At 39.9% G+C, this 19,043-nt stretch overlaps 1 protein-coding gene across 2 annotated transcripts in view; it reads left to right on the forward strand.

Moving 5' to 3' along the window:
• The window catches only part of ZC3H12C (zinc finger CCCH-type containing 12C), a 63,252-nt gene extending 54,000 nt beyond the window's left edge, over positions 1 to 9,252 (forward strand). Inside the window, exons 4-6 of one of the 2 annotated variants that reach the window (XM_059068611.2) lie at positions 3,845 to 4,079; positions 6,467 to 6,573; positions 7,214 to 9,252. In XM_059068611.2, the coding sequence (XP_058924594.1) occupies positions 3,845 to 4,079; positions 6,467 to 6,573; positions 7,214 to 8,610 (1,739 nt within the window). In that variant the 3' untranslated portion in view covers positions 8,611 to 9,252. The remainder of the gene's footprint in view (positions 1 to 3,844; positions 4,080 to 6,466; positions 6,574 to 7,213) is intronic. The other variant, XM_067038899.1, reaches the window with a different exon arrangement.
• The last annotated feature ends 9,791 nt before the right edge of the window (positions 9,253 to 19,043 follow it).

A 19,043-nucleotide genomic window follows, 5' to 3' on the forward strand; every position in this document is an offset into this window, starting at 1 on the left:
TTTGCTGTACAGTAGAAACTAACACAATCTTGTAAAGCAACTATACTCCAATAAAAATAAAAATAAAAACAAATGGAGTGACCACCCACCATGTACCCCAAGGGAACATTATTTCATTTTTATCTATAATTATTAAATTTTATTAAATTAGAATAAGAATCCATAGACAAGTTATGGTGGAGCCCAGAGCCATGGAATCATACCCTAGCCTATAGAAACTGTAGTGTGGGAGAGGTGGACATAATTCAGTACGCAGTACCAAGACATTGGATAACTCTTTGGAAAAAATATACATATTTAGATCCTTATCTTACACCATATAACACAGATGGTTGAAGAATTAATTGTCAAAAATCTCCATTTGAGATTATAAATAGTCTTTGAATGGCTGGGGAAGACCTTTCTAAAATTAAAATTCTTAGAAGAAATTATGAAGGGAAAGATAGATTTAATTGGATCAAACTTCTGTATTTTGGGACGTTCTCTTAACAATGAGAAAATTTTTTATTTGCTTAAGAAAAAGTACAACAAATAAACAAAGAATCCATGTCCTGAACATATAAAGAGTTCCCACACACTGATAAAACAGTATATAATTGGTAACATAGTAGGAATAGACAGTTCACGGAAGAACGCGAGTGCCAAATAAGAGGGAAAAGTGTTCAACCTCATTAGTAATTAAATAAATGAAAATTTTAAACACTGTTATTTTTTTACCCTTCAAATTAGCAGAGATTATAAAACTGATAATACTCAGTGCCCGGAGGGAGTTACTCCTATACTGATGTAGAAATGTAGATCATTACAACCTTTCAGGAAAAGTTTGATCTTAAAATATAAATACTTGGATCTATTAGTTCCCCTTCTAGGAATAATTCTCCAGAAAATAAACAGAGGTACAGGCAAAGATTTTTGACCACAAATACATCCAGTACAATATTAGTTAGAAAAAAAAATGGGAAAAAAAAACATACATTCATTAGAAGAATGGCTCAATAAATAAGTATATATCTATATGATAGAATATGTAGTATTAGAATATTTAGGCAGAATTTTTAATGATCTCAAGAGGTGCTCTCACGTAAAAGGCAGCCTTTGTTATTGTGTGTGTGTGTGCACATATACATACATACATACATATATACACATGTGTATAGAAGGAAAAAAATACACAGAAAATGATTAGAAGGAAATATGCCAAAATACTAACAGTAATTGCCTCTAGGTCATGTCCTTACGAACTCTTATTTTCTCCCTACTTCTTACTTTTTCTTACTTTCCTAATTTTTTACAGGAAACTACAATACGTTAGTAATCAGGGGAAAGATGAACTGAAAAAGAAAAAACAATATTTAAACATGTAAATGAAAGCTTCTTGAGTGTGAAAGGAATATGAGATCAAGAAGGGAAAATGGTAATACTCAGTGTGAGATGTGGCTGAGTTTAATTTTTAAAATACCAGCACGCCAGGTCTCTGGAACTCATCAGTATGCAGTTTACTTTGTAACATGTGTACCACTGTAATCTGAGGTTGTTAGGTGTTTTCTCCCCCAGGTAATAATTCTTTTGACTAAAACCCTCAACCAGATCATGCCTGGTAAACTGAATAGTCCAGTCTTTTTTCACCGCACCAAAAAAGAAACTTGATAAGAAATATTTTAAAGTTCTCAGATATAGATTCAAACTAGCGCGTTAGCCAGACTTCCATTGATTGAACAAATATTTAACAAGCAAGCACGAGGCTATGTATCAGGTACTGTGCTAGGAACTAGAGATTCAGTTAACTTACCAGCTAGACTGAATTCATATTTATTTAGGTTAGGACTATTTATCCTAATTAATTATCACTAATTTTCTTCCTAATTAGTGTCCTTTTAACCTTCTTAGCTGGTAAAGAAATGCAAATTAAGCAAGATGGTGATGACTATTAGGCCACCACCTCAGTCCTCCCGTCACTTCCAGGATCCAGGCATGTCCTATACAAGTAAACACAAATAAAGGGCCACGGAGTACGCATGAACATGGACAGTGAATAAACTGGAAGCCCTCAGAATACACATCTTTAAGTAGCTTACATATTCCTTTCACAGACATTTATTGAGGATCTACTGATGTGCTAATATGTCCTTGTGCTGAGTGCTTATGGGCACACAGATAAATGAGCCGCCTGCCCTCAAAATGTTTGTTAGGGGGCACACGAAATAACTATAATATAGCAAATCCTATGGCTGAGACTGGGCTTTTGATTTTGTATTGGTTTTCTGTGGTTTTCAAAAGAGATCAATAATTACATGCATCTATTAGGCAAAATCAAGTCGAAGGACACAATGTTTATTGAGAGCTTGCCCAGCACTCTACTAGGTGCTTTTACATGTGATAACTCATTGACTCCTCATGGCCTACAAACTGCATTTGAGGACATGACAGAGCGGGTTCAATAAGACCACGATTGCCAGATAGAGAAAGGGGCAGAACCTAAGATTTATCCACGAGTTGCTGACTTTGACATTCATATTTCTACCGCTTCTACTCTGCTGCTTTTTAAGCCAAAGTTCTGGTCTTAATGAACTCATTTGTCTGGAACATCATGAAATCTGTATGCCAAGCTGACCCATATCACCCTTCCTTCCGCCTTCCCCTGTACCCTGCTCATACTTGTGATGATCACAACCCCTGCTCTCCCAGTTTACAGGCTTGTCTGGCCCAATAACTGAGACCTCCTTGAGGAGAAAATGTTCTTCATCTTGAGGGCCATTGACACTTAGACAGCACATACCATAGAGTAGGCATGTAGTGATTGTCCGCTGAAAAGAGAGATTTTTTTTTTTAATTAGTAACTCCAGTTAATAAGCATTGAGGAGAAGTGAGACTTTGTTTTAAAAAAATCATGACGTCTGTCAGCTTATACCCAGCACTCTGTGCCAGAATTTACAGGGGTGGGAAGTCAGGGAGTGGAAAAGCAAAAGTAGGAAGAAGGCATGGTGAGGAGAGAATTTTATCATTAATCAAAGTATTAGTTCTGGCACCTTTTTTTAAAAAAAAAAACACTGACAAGTTAGTAGAATTAGAAAGTACTGAAAAAGTGTGCCCACCAAAGAGAAAATGGGCATTCCCCTACCTGTCCATATTTAATCAATGGCTGTTTTCCCCATATAATCACTTCTAATTTCTTATTTACTCAGTCCAGTCCCACAAGACTGCTGGCCTTTGCTAGCACCTGCTTCACAGGAAAGGACACAGAATGCAGAATGGCCATGTCCAGAACAACAGTTCTGACTTCACTGCCTCCTTCCTTTTTGAAACTTCTGCATCTTAAGACTCTTCCCTTTGCTACCTCCACCTCTTCTACTTTTCAAGCTCTCCCACCATCACATCCACTAGTTAGAAAAACAGCACTACAAAATAAACAAATTTGGGGGAAAGAATCTGTTGCTCACACCTGAACCCAACACAACTGCTTCATTAGGATGGCGTAGTGCTAGGGATGTGTGAGAAGTTGGTTCACAGTGTAGAGCTGGGGGCTCCAGCTATCAAGCAAAAGCTTTATGTAATGAAAATCAGAATTTGCTCAGTCATGTTCAGGTTTTATGCTTTTAAAGTTTTAAACTTTTCATGTTTTTCAGGTTCACTTTTTTGGCTATTTTTAAAGCCTTTTTTATTGAAAATCCTGAAGAAAAACTATTACTGGGAGTTACAAATTTGCTACATCTACAAACTGTAAATCATAATCCCTAATTAAGTGGTTACAGGTATCCAGTTCATGTTATAAACACTTTGTATGAAGGTTGTGAGGTATGTTTTGTATGTACTTATTACAGAAATTCTACCCTGATTATTCCCGCAGATCAAGAAGTTCTACGTAAATTAGAGAAGGAGAAAATCTTGGTGTTCACACCGTCCCGGAGAGTGCAGGGGAGGCGAGTGGTGTGCTATGATGACAGGTTCATCGTGAAGCTGGCGTTTGAGTCGGATGGTATAATTGTATCCAATGATAACTACAGGGATTTGGCAAATGAGAAACCAGAATGGAAAAAGTTCATAGATGAGCGACTATTAATGTATTCATTTGTTAATGACAAGTAAGTAAAACCACTTACTTACAGTAACACTGCTTCCCTGAAAATGTATCCCCAGGCAGCTGCTACAGAAGCCCTCTCTCTTTGCCACTGACCAGACCTAAGACAGTTTCTTCCAACCACTGATGCCCCCACTAATCCTCAGTGAGAGTAAGAAAACGACAGAGTCCTGCCTCAGGAGGCCCTGTGTGAGTCGCAGGCTGCCCTTCCCCATAAGTGACTAGCAGAGCAGGTCTTCTGCGGCTGAGTGACCAGGAGTAACTGGCACAGGGAGACTGGCCATCTTCAGAGGATGCAGATGTAGACCATACTGACCGCTGCCTTTTGAAATTGACTTAGAGCATTGAGAGCTTACTTAAATATATGATTTTTTTAATATATGATTTTTTTAAATGTAAAGCAATATAAGACTGGTCATGATTAAGTTGATGAATGGACAGGTGACATGAACAAGATTGTCTCCTGAGAAATAAGTACCCAAGGATCAGTGCACCCACACAGTTCAAACCCATGTTGTCCAAGGGTCAACTGTATTTACAAATATGTGGGAAAAGCTCACCTGTTGATCATCAAAAATGCAAACTAAATCTACAGAGTGTATTTTGTCACCCATTTAATTCACAAAATTAAAAAACATTTTTGCATATGCCTTATGCCATTAAGAATAAAGTTTGGCATGGTTTAGCAGAAGTCTTAAAAATACCCTCTCAAGCCAATAATCTCATTTCTTAGAGTATATAATGAGGAAAAAAGGAAGCCCGAATATGTTCAATTCTGTATATTTATAATTGCAAGACTTCAAAGGCAACTAAAGGTACTATAGAGAAAACAATTAAATTGCAATACATCTCCTAGTGGGATATTATTCAGCTATTCAGAATTATGATTATGAAAGCTGTTAAGAAACATGGAAAAATATTTATGTTAAAAAGACAAAGCATAAAATTACATCTGTGTTTGTAAAGTGATTTTATGGGAAAATGACTAAAATGCAACACGTAACTGGAAAATAATTGTGTTAAGATTGTAGGTTTGAGTGATTTTGTCTTCTGTTTTTAAACTTTTTGTGTTGCCATATTGTTTTTATAATAATATTAAACATCATAGTTGCTAAGTGTTATTACACAGGCATGTTGACACTCCCTTAAGAGTTCAAACATTATTCACATTTTGTGGGTAAACACTTGGTTTATTTCATGTTCAAACAGTGATATAACTAGTAGTCAAACTCTGCAATCATAACCTTGTTACAGTATTCATGCCATGAATTCTTGCTTCCATTGGACAATCAATCCAAAATAATAAGTTTATTTCCTTAAGATTTTTTTCAATCCAAAATAATAAGTTTATTTCCTTAAGATTTTTTTCTATCTCAGCTGAGAAGTACCTTATTATAGGGGGAAGAGAATGAATGTGCAATTAGACAAATTGAATCTTGACTAGGCCATGTGAACGGAGATAAAAATACTCAGTTCATCTAAGCCTAGATTAGAAAAGTGTATTCATCTGTAACGTGGAACTGACACTTCAAGGGGGTATTGTGAGGATGAGATGTAGTGACGTGTGCAGGGTGTCCGACATGTACTAGATGTTTGGGTAGTCTCAGTCTTCCCGTTCCTCTCTCCCACCTCTCCCTTCTGTCCTTCAGCTGCTCCTCCTGGCACCCACCTGCCTCATATTGCTTCACAAGATTAATGTTCATAAAACTTCTCCTAAAATGTCATTGTAGTCATTTTCTAAAGTCCTTACAAAATCCCAAGACTAAGTAAAGGAAGAAGTAATTAGAACATGGTAGGCTCAAAACTTAACTTGAATTAAAACAAATACAGGTTCAGCTTGAAACATTTTAATTTTGTTTTCATTAAGAAAAGAAAACTTCCTGTACTGATTTTTTTTTATCCTATAAATTTTTTTTAAATTTATTCATTTATTTTTGGCTGCGTTGGGTCTTTGGGTCTTCGTTGCTGCACGCATGCTTTCTCTAGCTGCGGTGAGCAGGGGCCACTCTTCGTTGTGGTGCGCAGGCTTCTCACTGTGGTGGCTTCTCTTGTTGCAGAGCACGGGCTTCAGCAGTTGTGGTACGCAGGCTCAGTAGTTTTGGCTCGCAGGCTCTAGAGCACAGGCTCAGTAGTTGTGGTGCACAGGCTTAGTTGCTCCGCGGCATGTGGGATCTTCCCGGACCAGGGCTCGAACCCATGTGCCCTGCATTGGCAGGCGGATTCTTATCCACTGCGCCACCAGGGAAGTCCCTATCCTATACATGTTGAATCAAAATACTTGGATTAAAATTTCAAAAAAGTACCTTGGGGTGAATAATCTTTACACTCTGTCTTTAGAATTAAATTGTCAGCCTCCTACTTAGGTATAATTTTGTATTATATCCATGACAGGTTCATGCCCCCAGATGACCCTCTTGGCAGACATGGCCCAAGCCTGGATAATTTTCTGAGGAAGAAACCCATTGTTCCTGAACACAAAAAGCAGCCTTGCCCATATGGTAACTTTCTTTATGAGTATTTAATATATGCCTTTAGAACACAATATGTTGTTAAACTTTTGCTATTAAAAATAAATTTTGGATGGCATATAGTATGTGGTTCTTTTGAATATAATTCAATTTAAGAAAAAGTCTATGTGAAAAAAATTATTATTTTTACCTAGCTGGGTTCAACGCATATGCATTTCCCTGAATTAAAACATGATTTTGGTTAACTATACATGAAGTAAGTTTTCAGGTAGATAAAAATTTGGAGTTCCTTCATCTAGCTACACATCAGATGAGTTTGGTTTTGTCACATCACAGCAGTACATTGTGTCCTGCAAAACAGAATGTCCTACATGATTGCGAAGTCATAGTGGAAGAGAAGAGGCAGGTAGGATTTCAGGACACGGGGTATTAACCAAAACTCTGGAGGTGATTGTTACTCATTCAGCCAACTTTCTTATTGCTCTTGATAGTGCCGACTGGGGAAGACTGAAAGGCGGCATTTCTCAGAAACAAGTAGCGGAGCAGCAGTGAGCACAGCTCTCACTTCTGCCCTTGTTTCTTCTTCACGTTAAAAGAGCAGTGCTGCACTGTGTGTCCGGGGTCTGGTGGAATGAATGGCCCTTTGCCTAACTGATTTTACTCTTCACAGGAAAGAAGTGTACCTATGGACACAAGTGCAAATATTATCATCCGGAAAGGGGCAGTCAGCCTCAGCGGTCAGTGGCTGATGAACTGCGTGCCATGTCTAGAAACACAGCAGCCAAAACTGCAAACGAAGGAGGACTGGTGAAAAGCAACAGTGTCCCCTGCAGCACTAAAGCCGACAGCACTTCCGATGTCAAGCGAGGTGCTCCAAAGAGGCAATCGGATCCAAGCATAAGGACTCAAGTCTACCAAGACCTAGAGGAAAAGCTTCCCACCAAAAACAAACTGGAAACCAGGTCTGTACCTTCCTTAGTTAGTATACCGGCTACTTCTACCGCAAAACCCCAAAGCACTACGTCTTTAAGCAATGGCCTTCCATCTGGAGTTCATTTCCCACCTCAGGATCAAAGACCACAGGGACAATATCCTCCAATGTTGATGGCAACCAAAAATCATGGAACGCCAATGCCTTATGAACAGTATCCAAAATGTGACTCGCCTGTCGACATTGGATATTATTCCATGTTGAATGCATATTCAAATCTGAGTATCTCAGGCCCACGAAGTCCTGAACGGCGTTTCTCCTTAGACACAGATTATAGGATAAGCTCTGTCGCCTCTGACTGCAGCAGCGAAGGTAGCGTGAGCTGCGGGAGCAGTGACTCATATGTGGGGTACAGTGACCGCTCCTACGTCAGCTCTCCTGACCCACAGCTGGAGGAGAGTCTGAAGTGCCAACACATGCACCCTCACAGCCGCCTTAATTCTCAACCCTTCCTGCAGAGTTTCCACGACCCCTTAACCAGAGGGCAGAGTTACAGTCACGAAGAACCAAAGTACCATCACAAACCTCCTCTCCCACATCTGGCCGTGCACCTGCAGCACCCCGCCGTGGGGGCCCGGTCCAGCTATCCTGGCGATTACCCATCTCCTCCGAGTTCAGCACACTCGAAGGCACCACACCTAGGGCGGTCCTTAGTGGCCACGAGAATAGACAGCATTTCTGACTCTCGGCTGTATGACAGTTCTCCTTCCAGACAAAGAAAGCCTTACGCCCGCCAGGAAGGGCTGGGAAGCTGGGATAGGCAGAGCTATGGGATCGACGTGTACGGCTACCGGCAGACTTATTCTTTGCCTGATACCTCCACGCAGCCGTGTTATGAGCAGTTCACCTTCCAGAGCCTCCCTGAGCAGCCGGAGCCCACCTGGCGCGTCCCGTACTGCGGGGTGCCGCAAGATCCCCCCCGGTACCAAGACAGCCGAGAAAAGATTTATATCAACTTGTGCAACATCTTCCCGCCTGACCTTGTGAGAATTGTCATGAAAAGGAACCCTCACATGACAGACGCCCAGCAGCTGGCTGCAGCCATTTTAGTGGAGAAATCACAGCTGGGTTATTGAAAGATGATGCATCTTTGTGGTGTTTAGTAGTTTTTTGTTCAGCTCAAATGCTGAGGGAGGTTTGCTACAATAGCACATGTGATCTCCTTCTCAGCAAGGAGGTTATATAGTATCCATTTATGTGAAATACTGTATCATGGAATCTGTATGTATAGCCCCACATAGTGGAAGTATCACGGGATTGCTTTACATTCAAACTTTTTTTTAATATTTCCTTTTTAAAGCTATATCCTTGGCTGGAAATTTTTCCAGTTTGATTTATTAGATGTATCTGTGATCTTTGATATTAATCTTTGGTGCATCAGGGGTTTATATGCAGCACTTTTTATCCTTGTTTCATGTTTTATTAACTTGGTGTTTGTCTATCAATTGCAAGCAATTACAATACCTTCAGAATGTTGAACATTTGACTAGACCTAGCAAACTATTTTTTCAAGCCAAGCATAATTGGAATCTTTTACAGCTTTTTAAGTTATTTTTATTTGGGGAAAGTGGGCTTCTTTGTGCTATAATCATTATTTATAGAAACAAAGATATACTACAGCACTGACTGACTTTATATTTTAAACAAAATGAAAGTTACCAGTTTATGTTGAAATGGGTAACAGTATATATTAGAATGATTTACAGTATGGCACTTTTCATTGTTTTATTTTCGTTTGGATTTTTTGTGTTAAGTAATTTGTTAATTTAATATGGTTGATTTAAAGGAAAGCAGATGCAATCAATGGAAAAAATTGTTTCCATCTTTTTTTATAAAAAAGGCAAAAGCCATCAACTGTTACAGTTTAGAGCTTTGTTATCCATCTATGATGTGCTTCTGGACAGTAGAAATGGAATTGAATTCCTAGACTTCCATTAACCTGTATTTTTTAATGTGTTTGTCTTTTTGTTTTGGGGCACAACAATACTGGATAAAATAACCCTTTTGCAGTACTTGCCTGTTTTTAATGAATCTAATTATTCTCGATGCAACTTTTATATTTAATATACCCTTTAGCTTTCCTGCTATTTATCAAGGCTGGCCTGAGGTGGTTTTATGTGTTGAGGATATGCAACATTTATTGATACTGCACTATAGAAATGGTGATGCAGGAGTTGTAAATGGTAACTTAACATTTTTGTAAGATACTGTATATTTTCCATTTTCCTGAAGGTAGTTTTTTTTGGGGGGGCCTGTTATGTTATTAAGGCCAGATTCTTGCCACAAATAGTGTAGTTTTAGATACAGACTAAAGTCTGTCCTCGTATTAGTAAGGGATATTTCTGGTTTCAAAGTCATGGGTTTTGCTGAGCCTGGATTCGTTTCTGTTGCTGGTTAGAAGAGAGATGATGCAATCAGTGGCAGACAATTGTGTGACTGACACGACTTCACCCGCTGCCTCCAGTTTTTGAATTTTACTTAGTGTAACAGACGCATTCCGATCTGTTTCTGGAGTGTGCCTAGATGCCCTGGTTATCCTTATTATTCTACCTGCTACAGTTTGAAGTAAAGCCCTGAAAAACCAGAAAGTACCTTTTACTGTTGATACAAATTGTATCTTTTTAACTATAAGAACTATTTTGATTTGTAGATCTAGTTAAAACACAGATGTGTAACTATGATTAGACTTTTGGGCAACATTTTATCCCTTATTTAAATACAAATTTTTAAAGTAAAATTGAGGTCTAGAATAGGGTAGAAAATAAAAACAATTTAGGTAAATAAAAGTGTCTGTCTTAGTTTTATATATTAAAATATATTAAATGAATTTATTGGCATTTTCTTTCTCCTAAAACTTATCTAGCGTGAACTTAACTTAAAATAAAGGTAAAATGCTGCCTGAAAATAACGTCCAAGCACCTTTGACTAGGACAACATTTTCACTACTCGTGTGACACTGTGTGTCGCATGAAGTAGGATTTGGGTTACAGTAAATGCTTCTAAAAGGCATTGTGCATATTGACATATCCAATAATCTGAACCATGTTCAGCAAACCTAATTCAGGAAAGTGGGGTTCACAGTCGCTGCTGCCGCCTGCTAGGTGAGGTGCCCCTCGCTGCGCCCGCAGAGGATACGGGCACGGCCGCATGGACCCGCCGAGGCGTCCTCTGAGCGACCTGCTCACTTGTGAAATCGTTCTCCTGATTTTGTCGGTCACTCTCTGTAACAAGTTTAATGTAGATGCTAACCCAGTGCCAAAAGTAGAGTTACAAACGTGGAGTACCTTTCATCTCAGTCTTATTCTAAGCTTGCTTTTATTTTTTTAGTATGAAATCATTTTTAAATTGTACAAGTAAGTTTTGCTTCCATTTTCTTAATTTTTGCATTTGAATTATTTGAAGATTCTGCCAAATTTTATGAAATTTCGTTAAATGAGGTCTTTGGTGAAATGTGTAACACACCCTTTAATTTGACCTCCTAATGTCTGTAGCTAAGTATCTCTCATTGCTTCCCAGATTTTAGACTATGGAAAAACAGTGGGGCTTGCCACCGCATGGCCTGACATGAATAGCTCTGAATAGCCCCGCTGAAATCCTGCAGTGTAGTTGACTGTGAGTTAAGAAATAGTTTTCTTATGTCAACAGGCAATTTGTCCCACCCTACCTGCGCTTTTTGTTTTGAAGCACCGATGTTGCTTTCAGAGCTTAAGAATGAGATATTTGGCTGACTTTAGATGCAGCAATTTCTTAATTATCTAAAGCAATAAGTAAAAGGATCCATCATTAATTAAATTCAGAGCTGATCCCAAAACTTCATTTTAGCCAAAACTTTCATCTTAATCGTATCTTCAGACTTGCTAACAAATAACCGGAGAGAGGTATGTTAGTAAGTAGTAGAACTGCCAGAAGTGGTCAACTGATAGAAGAGGAGGATTCAGTTTGGAATATTCTGCCCCTGAATAATTGACAGTTGACTGTTTTACACAGTAACTAGCAGGTTTGTTGTCTCTGTGTCTTAGTACAGAGGGAGTAGTACCCAACTGGCCAAATTCTGGCCCTTAGTATTTCCTCCTTTCTTGCATGTGACACCTAAGTTTTCAATCTCCTTTTTGTGATCACTGTATCCTCATAGAGTTTGTCATTGACCTAAACATTTGAAAGAAATGCACACCAGTATAAAATATTTGATACTGGTAGAAACTTGAACTTTGTGTTTTTATGAAAATCCATTTATGAGAATATGTAATATAACTAAAAAGAGTGTTTTATATATATATACATAATGCATACATATTTGTTAAGAAGTATTAAAAATGGGAGAATATTATGCTTTTGATGGCTAAGTTTTCCTTAATTGAACTGTTGCTTTGAGTTATGGACAACCAAGTCTGGAGTCTGGATGACCAATGATAAGATTTAGAACCACTTGAATGGAAAGCAACTCTTTACTGGCTTTATTCCTGGTATTTTTAAAGAATTATTTTGATAATTTTAATAGAATGTGTAATTTTAAAACACACAAAAAACTTAAAGTAGTATTGCTTATACAGATAATTATTTAACGTGTCTTTTATGGACGTATCTATATGTATATAGACAGTAATATATTTATAAAACAAATATACTCTATGTTGTAGTCGTTAGTTTGTAATAGGTGGGAAGATGGCCCTGGATATGTTTGTGTGTGTTTTGAAAACTCTTGAGCTGTTTTTCCCCTGACTTAATGGCATATACCCTAAGGAATATTTGGTTTTTATTATTCTTTTTGCTATTCAGCTTCCTTATTCAAGATAAAATAAGATGTACAGTTTCCCGGCCGTTCTGATAGACGTGGCTCATCCATTTTATTATCCTCCAACTCCTGGAAAATTCCTGAGTGACCTGGAATCAAACAGGTTATGGCTAGAGAGATCAGTTATGTTCCAAATATGTTAAACATGGGAACTCAGCTGGGATGTTGAGCTTCTTTGGTATACACCAACAAATAAAATGAAGTATAAAATACATGAACTACACACGTGCATTTGAAGAAGAGAAAGCAGAGTGTTCATAAAAGTAGAGAAACATATGCATTATTTTAGATTGCTCTGGGAAACCACCTAGGGCAAGGGTTGACAAACTTTTTCTGTAAAGGATGGAATAGTAAATAATCCAGGGCTTTGAGAATCATAGGGTCTCTATAAACCACTCACCTCTGCCCTTACAGTGTAAAAGCAGCCACAGAAAATATGTAAGTGAATGGGTGTAGCTGTATGCCAATGAAACTTTATTTTACAGAAGGGCAGCAGGCCCGATTTGGCCTGTGGGCCATAGTTTGCTGATTCCTGCCCTAAAGGGAGAAAAACAGGCATGTTAAGCAGTAAATCCTGATATATGTTAACGTAAGAAATAATAATTATATTTCAGTTGGCATTCAAAGAAAATCCGTTATTGATGGCCCTCGAAAGATTTGTGAGACAGTCACATATTAAAGCATCTTAATCCACTTATGTTTTTTGCCTGGTCACACCCATTATTTATTAGAGATATTTCTTGTGTTTAACCACCCAAAAAAAGCATTGTGTAAAAAGGTGTTTTAATAATTGTTGGAATTTTTTCATGAACTTTCTATTTCTACTGATAAGTGGGAATCCTTACCTGCCTTTTGTTTTTTTAAGGGCCTAATGGACCAAAAATTCTGTTGTGTTTTGAAAATTAGCATATAATTAGCCATAAAATATTGTAAAGACTGCATTTATCAGTTACATTTTTCTGCTAGTTTTTGATTTCTAAAAAATGACAGATCCACCCTTCTTTAAAAATGGTTTTAAAGAAGATCAATATATTGTAAGTTTACATACCGTAACTTTATTCTGTAAAATTAAAAATTGTGACTAGTGTAATTGTGAGTGCACTTGCTGTATTGTGACTCTCTATAGGAAACAAAGTGTATCCCTGCTTTCTCTGTCCAAAACTTTAGTATAGATTTTTTTAAGACACTTTAGGACTCTCCTTGGTGAATGATACTCTTAACATGATCCTGTGTGATTTTAAATTCATTGGAGTACACACCACTGAGCATGTTCGTTCACAGTGCTTCATAAATTGTGTTAACATTGTAATATCATTTCCGCCGGAACAGTAAAGTTTTGAACATTGCCATCCACTTAAGTAATTATACTTTCTTTTAGGATTGGAATATAACTCTAGCTTTTAACAGGTGTTTACTGTTTTAAATGGTTAATTTTTTTTCTTTAATGCCCTCTGTTCACCTGCTTTTTGCTTCTGTTATAATAACACTTTCGTGTGTTGGAAGCAGCTTTTTTCCTAAGGTCCTTAGTCTTTTGGATTTAAAAACAATTTAAGGTTTTGACCACTTGACAATTTAGCAGTAAAAAAAAAAAAAAAGTCTGTGCATGTTTCAATTCAATTTTATAGAATGTGTAAAATTTTTTAAACCATGTACCCAACTTGCCAATTTTCTGTCCAGATATTTCAGGTGAATAACAAATTATTCATTAAAGCTTTTGACCCCTTTCTTGAAGCAGCTTGTGCCTCAAGGGAAAAAGACATTGAAGAGCAATGGTTTGTTTTTATAAAGAATATGTTTTAGATTTCCTTCAGTTTTTGAAAATTATAAACGTCCCAGCTAATACACCCATCCACATGCACACTTCCGCAGAGATGTGGACACGGCATTGCCAGTGAACCCAGTTACTGATTTTATCTTTTCCTTCTAGGTTTTCTCCTCCCAAACCAGAGTTGTTTGCTGAGCGTAGAAGTTCCAATTTGATCCTTCAAACTTTTCTTATAAGAAAATAAGACAAAGAATATGTTTAGAGCAACCGTCTGATAAACTGATGTAATTCTGTTTATCCTATGCCTGTTCTGTGTGTTTGTGTAATGGGATTTTTACAACTCCAAAAAGTAGACCTACTGGAAATCCTAATCAAAACAGCTATGTGATTCTGCCACTGAGAAAAAACATTAAAAAATTCATTTTTCATATGGTGGTTTGTTTTTGTTTCATGAAAAACTGGACATGCAGCAGCACAGACACCACATAAGTAAAAGTATCCTTCCCTAGTCCCACGGCCTCCCTGCATTCAGTGGCTAGTGACACAGGCATCCTCTGTAGGACAAGCACACGTTCAGTATCAATGGTTATGTTAGAACTGTAATTAATTCATATGAAAATCGAAATTAAATGCCAAAGACAACTAGTCCTACCTTATGGTTGTAATCATTTCTATCAGTGAGTCTTTGTTGTATAGATCTTTCTAGTTTCTGCATCTCTCCTTGCATGAATCAAGTTTAGTATCTTACTAATGCTGCCGCCAATAGGTTCACTTCGTTTCTTTTGTGACCGCCTAGGAATTTTCCATTTCAGATATGGTCACAATTCTGAAATGATCTCACGATCTGCATGCTTTATGAGAGTATGAGTACATGAGTATGTACTCATGTCCTGTGTCAGTGTATAAAAAACCATTTTATTTCAGATAGCAGATCTTTTTCCCCTCGTTGCTTTTCAGACTTTTGCTTTTCTTACTCTTTTTTTTCCCGAAAGTTGCTATTTGCCATGGTCAGGTATTCTCTTTTTTCCCACTTAAACTGTTTAACTGGGGTCTTATGCATCTAGGTAACTTATTTCAGCTTTGTCAGCAGATTTGATTATTGATGTTCAGCTGTGGTTGGCAGGGAACTCAGCAGATCCACAAGAAGTATTAGGTGGGAGACTCTGAGCTCAGAATCTCAGAGAATATGAGATTAGGCTACAGTGCTGACTAGAGCTAATAGTTTACTTCTCTCCCACCTAGTACCTTTGTCTAAAGAGGAAGGATTCATTGATTTCATTCATTCATCAATTCATTCATTCATTCATTCATTACTTGATGAATCAAGCAACGTTTGGGAAGAGGAGGTTGTAAAAAGCAACTGCAATGGTGAATTTATTCAAAACAAAACAAAATGCTTCTAGTTGGGCCTCTCATTAGTTAAAGTATGTACTTTATAGCATTTATGCCCTCAGTCTTTGATGCTGTTTTTGAGTTAATGATGTTCATTTGGTGTTTTAAGGCTTTTTTATAAGGATTTTTTTTAGTCTTTCAACAGTTTAAAGGTTTTAAGATATTTAAAATAACCTTTTAAAAAATGTATTTCTCTCTGCATGCAACCACCAGCCTGGGCATTAAGAATACAGCCTCTGGAGGCTTGATCTCACTGCACACATCCTACAGGCAGAGATGGGCAAGTTACGGAGGTAATAATGGCCCAAAGCCTAGGTTTGTTAAGACTAAATGAGTCAGCCCTCCGAACAGGTAGATCCATAGTGTGCATTTAATAAATGACAGCCATTGTTAGGTGAATGCGAGGTGCTTATACATAGTCGTTTTCAGATGTTTTCATGAGAGCCTTCCTATCTATACGTTATGTTGCAGAGGAGTTGGATTTTAGCCATCAGTGTAATATATATATTCCATGCCCACATGCCTTTCAGGAGTGACACTTTAAAGAGTTCTTCTTGGCACCCCGTCTTTGCTACCCATTGTTAGGCCCTTCTTGCCTTAAGGGTTTTGTGTAATAACTTAATGGGGAAATAAATGGAATAACAAAAATAACAATGATAAAACAGAAGTTAACCCTTCCCGAAGCTCACAGTTCAGTAGGCTGTGGGCTGCATGACTGACCCCCTCTGAGCTCCAGTTTCGCTCCCGAAGATGACACTTGGCAGACCTGTGTGCACCCCTCTCCCCTGACCTGAGTGGAAGGGGATGTTGGTCCCTCACTGTCAGAATCTGCAAAGCCAGTCTGGACAGAGAAGCCGGCGCACTGTGGTCTCAGGTGGAGGATGCACATTTCCAGGGACGTGGCGGATGAAATTGGGTGATTGTTTTCAACTTATCATTTCCTCCTGGTTTATAACTAACGGCTGCTCTTAAAGTTGGAGAGAGGGGGCTGGTGGGGAGACCACTCACATGCGAAGGTTCTAGATTAACTATGGATAAGTTAAACTAAAATCCCATGAAATAGGCATTATCCCTATTTTAGAAATGAGAAGACTGACTTAAAAGCACTTGCTCAAAGGCAAATGCCTCTCTGCATGCTTCCAAAATCCTTTTCCTTTTTACTCTGCTGGAAGACAGTAATAGGAATGGGCCCATGATCATCCTTGGTGTGTATTTTATTAGAATTTGGGTCTGAGGAATGATCACCAGTGGCACTGTCGCTGCACATTCTTAAACATGCTGACTGGGCTTCCCTGGTGGCGCAGTGGTTGAGAGTCCGCCTGCCGATGCAGGGGACGCGGGTTCGTGCCCCGGTCTGGGAGGATCCCACGTGCTGCGGAGCGGCTGGGCCCGTGAGCCATGGCCGCTGAGCCTGCGCGTCCGGAGCTTGTGCTCCTCAAAGGGAGAGGCCACAACAGTGAGAGGCCCGCATACCGGAAAAAAAAAAAAAAACATGCTGACTTACCTGGGGGCAGGGCAAGACCCAGAAAACTCTGAACTAGAACTTCTGTTCCTCTGCTTCACTAGACACCCCCCATCCCCCCCTTCCATGCTCGTTCGTGTAGCATCATGACAAAGATGGCTCTTGTGTGGGAAGGAAGTTTACCCACAGAGCTGCCTGTCCGGAGGCCTGTGAGGACAGCCCTGGCCCAGGACCCAGGCTAGCTGCCAGGCTCAGCGCACAGACCTGCAGCCTCTCCAATGAGCAAGACATGGGTTCTGTGGTGGAAGGAGGCTGTTTTACAGTCTGGACCCCTGTCTTCACTCCTTGGCGCTCTTTGTAGGCCTCGAGAGTAGAAGGCAGTACATTCATTTCTAATGTTTCCAGTCGTGCACAGAGCCCTTCGCGGGGTGTCTTTTGAGAAGCCCCATTTAGCTTTCAGACTCCTGACAGTGCCCTCTGCACACACAGCACCTTTTATGTGAGGCAGCTACCATTTGCATTTCCCATGCTTTCTATTTGCACAAATTCAGCATGAGATTAGAAACAGAAAAGTTTAATTAGGTGGTTGAACAAATTCCCTCCCCAGCTCCCCAGGAGAGCCAGATGAGGGACAGAATATTGAAAGAAGGGGAAGTAAAATATTGCCATGCACTTCCGGTCCGCCCGACCCCTGGCATCCCGCACTCTGGTCCCGAGGCCGGAGCTGCTAGGCTCAGAGCACAGGGCACCCTCCACCCTCAGGCCGCTGGCACCAGACACTCGAGTCCCAGGCACAGGCTTTGTCACCACCTCAGCCTTCAAAGCTCTCCGCTCCCCCTCCACTCTCCAAAGATGTAATTATCGTTCATTTCGATAATTGTTTCAAATACGCATATGAAAAGAGTAAGGGAGATGGCAAATACAATTTTGTAACTACATGAAATGCCATTCAATAAACTCCAGAGATTTATTGGTTTGCTTTGTCTGTTACCAAATTAACGAGAGCAGGACAAAGCGCCTTGTGCAGTTGTGAAGGCAGCACACGTTGCAATGCTGCAAATTACAAAGCGGGTGAGGAAGGAGATAGATGGGCTCCAGGTTAGGCATTTACAACTGGCCTTCTATTTACATTTCATGGGGCAGGAAAAGTGGGCTTCAGGCCGGACTTAGAACTAGCCCCCTGCTTGCATTTCCTGACAGGAGGTAGGTGGGCTCCAGGTCAGACATTTAAAATCAGCCTCCTGTTTGCTCTCTGAGATAGAAGCAATGACAGAGACAGGGTAAATAGCCAAGCTTTGTCTCTCGTGGACAGCTTAAGATAACAGTCATGGCGAGGTCAAAGAGGGGCAAAACCTTGTTTGAGTAAAGGATCAAAGGATCTCCGCTTCCCCCCTCCTTGGTGCAAGGGAGACACTACACATGCGCAGAAAGGCTCCTTGGGGGTCAGGGAACAACTCCAGGCCGTGGTGACTCTTGTCTCTCCCAGACGCCTCCACATCGGGATCCATCTTGGCTGAGAGGTGCGTGAGCACCTAAGGGGAGAGTCCTGAGACAAATGGGGGGCGGGGCGCAGACAAAGCAAGATGACTGGCCAGAAAGGAGATGAAGACCCGAGAAACTGCCCCCTTATAAAGGATTTAAACTTCCCAAAGGAGCCACTCTCTCTGAGTTCACCCGTGTGTCTTTCCGCATGTACTCTGCTTTTCCAATAAACTTTACTTTTCTCTTTACCTTCTGCCTCCTCGCCTGAATTCATTCTTGACAAGGCAGGCAAGAACTAGAGATCCAGGCCTTGGCTGCTGGCCCCTGTGGTCTAGTGGTTAGGACTCCCGGTCCTGGAACTAAGATCTTGCTTCCAGCTACCGCTCGCTGTTGCTTGCTGCAAGCTGCTACTTACTGCTACTTGAGTCTGAAATCACAGGGAGGGGGATGGAGAAAAATGCACTTCCTAGTCCAAGCTTAACTTCATGGCTTATGTGGAGCTCGGGCAGGCGGAGAGCTGTGCGAGGGGCGAGAGAGGGCCTGGATAAGGCCACTGGCCCAAGGGGCAGCGTGGGTGATGGGACCAGCAGTCCCAGGTTCTTACTGGCCCTGGAGC

This window comes from Kogia breviceps, chromosome 7 (assembly GCF_026419965.1).
Source record: "Kogia breviceps isolate mKogBre1 chromosome 7, mKogBre1 haplotype 1, whole genome shotgun sequence".
Lineage (NCBI taxonomy): Eukaryota > Metazoa > Chordata > Mammalia > Artiodactyla > Physeteridae > Kogia > Kogia breviceps.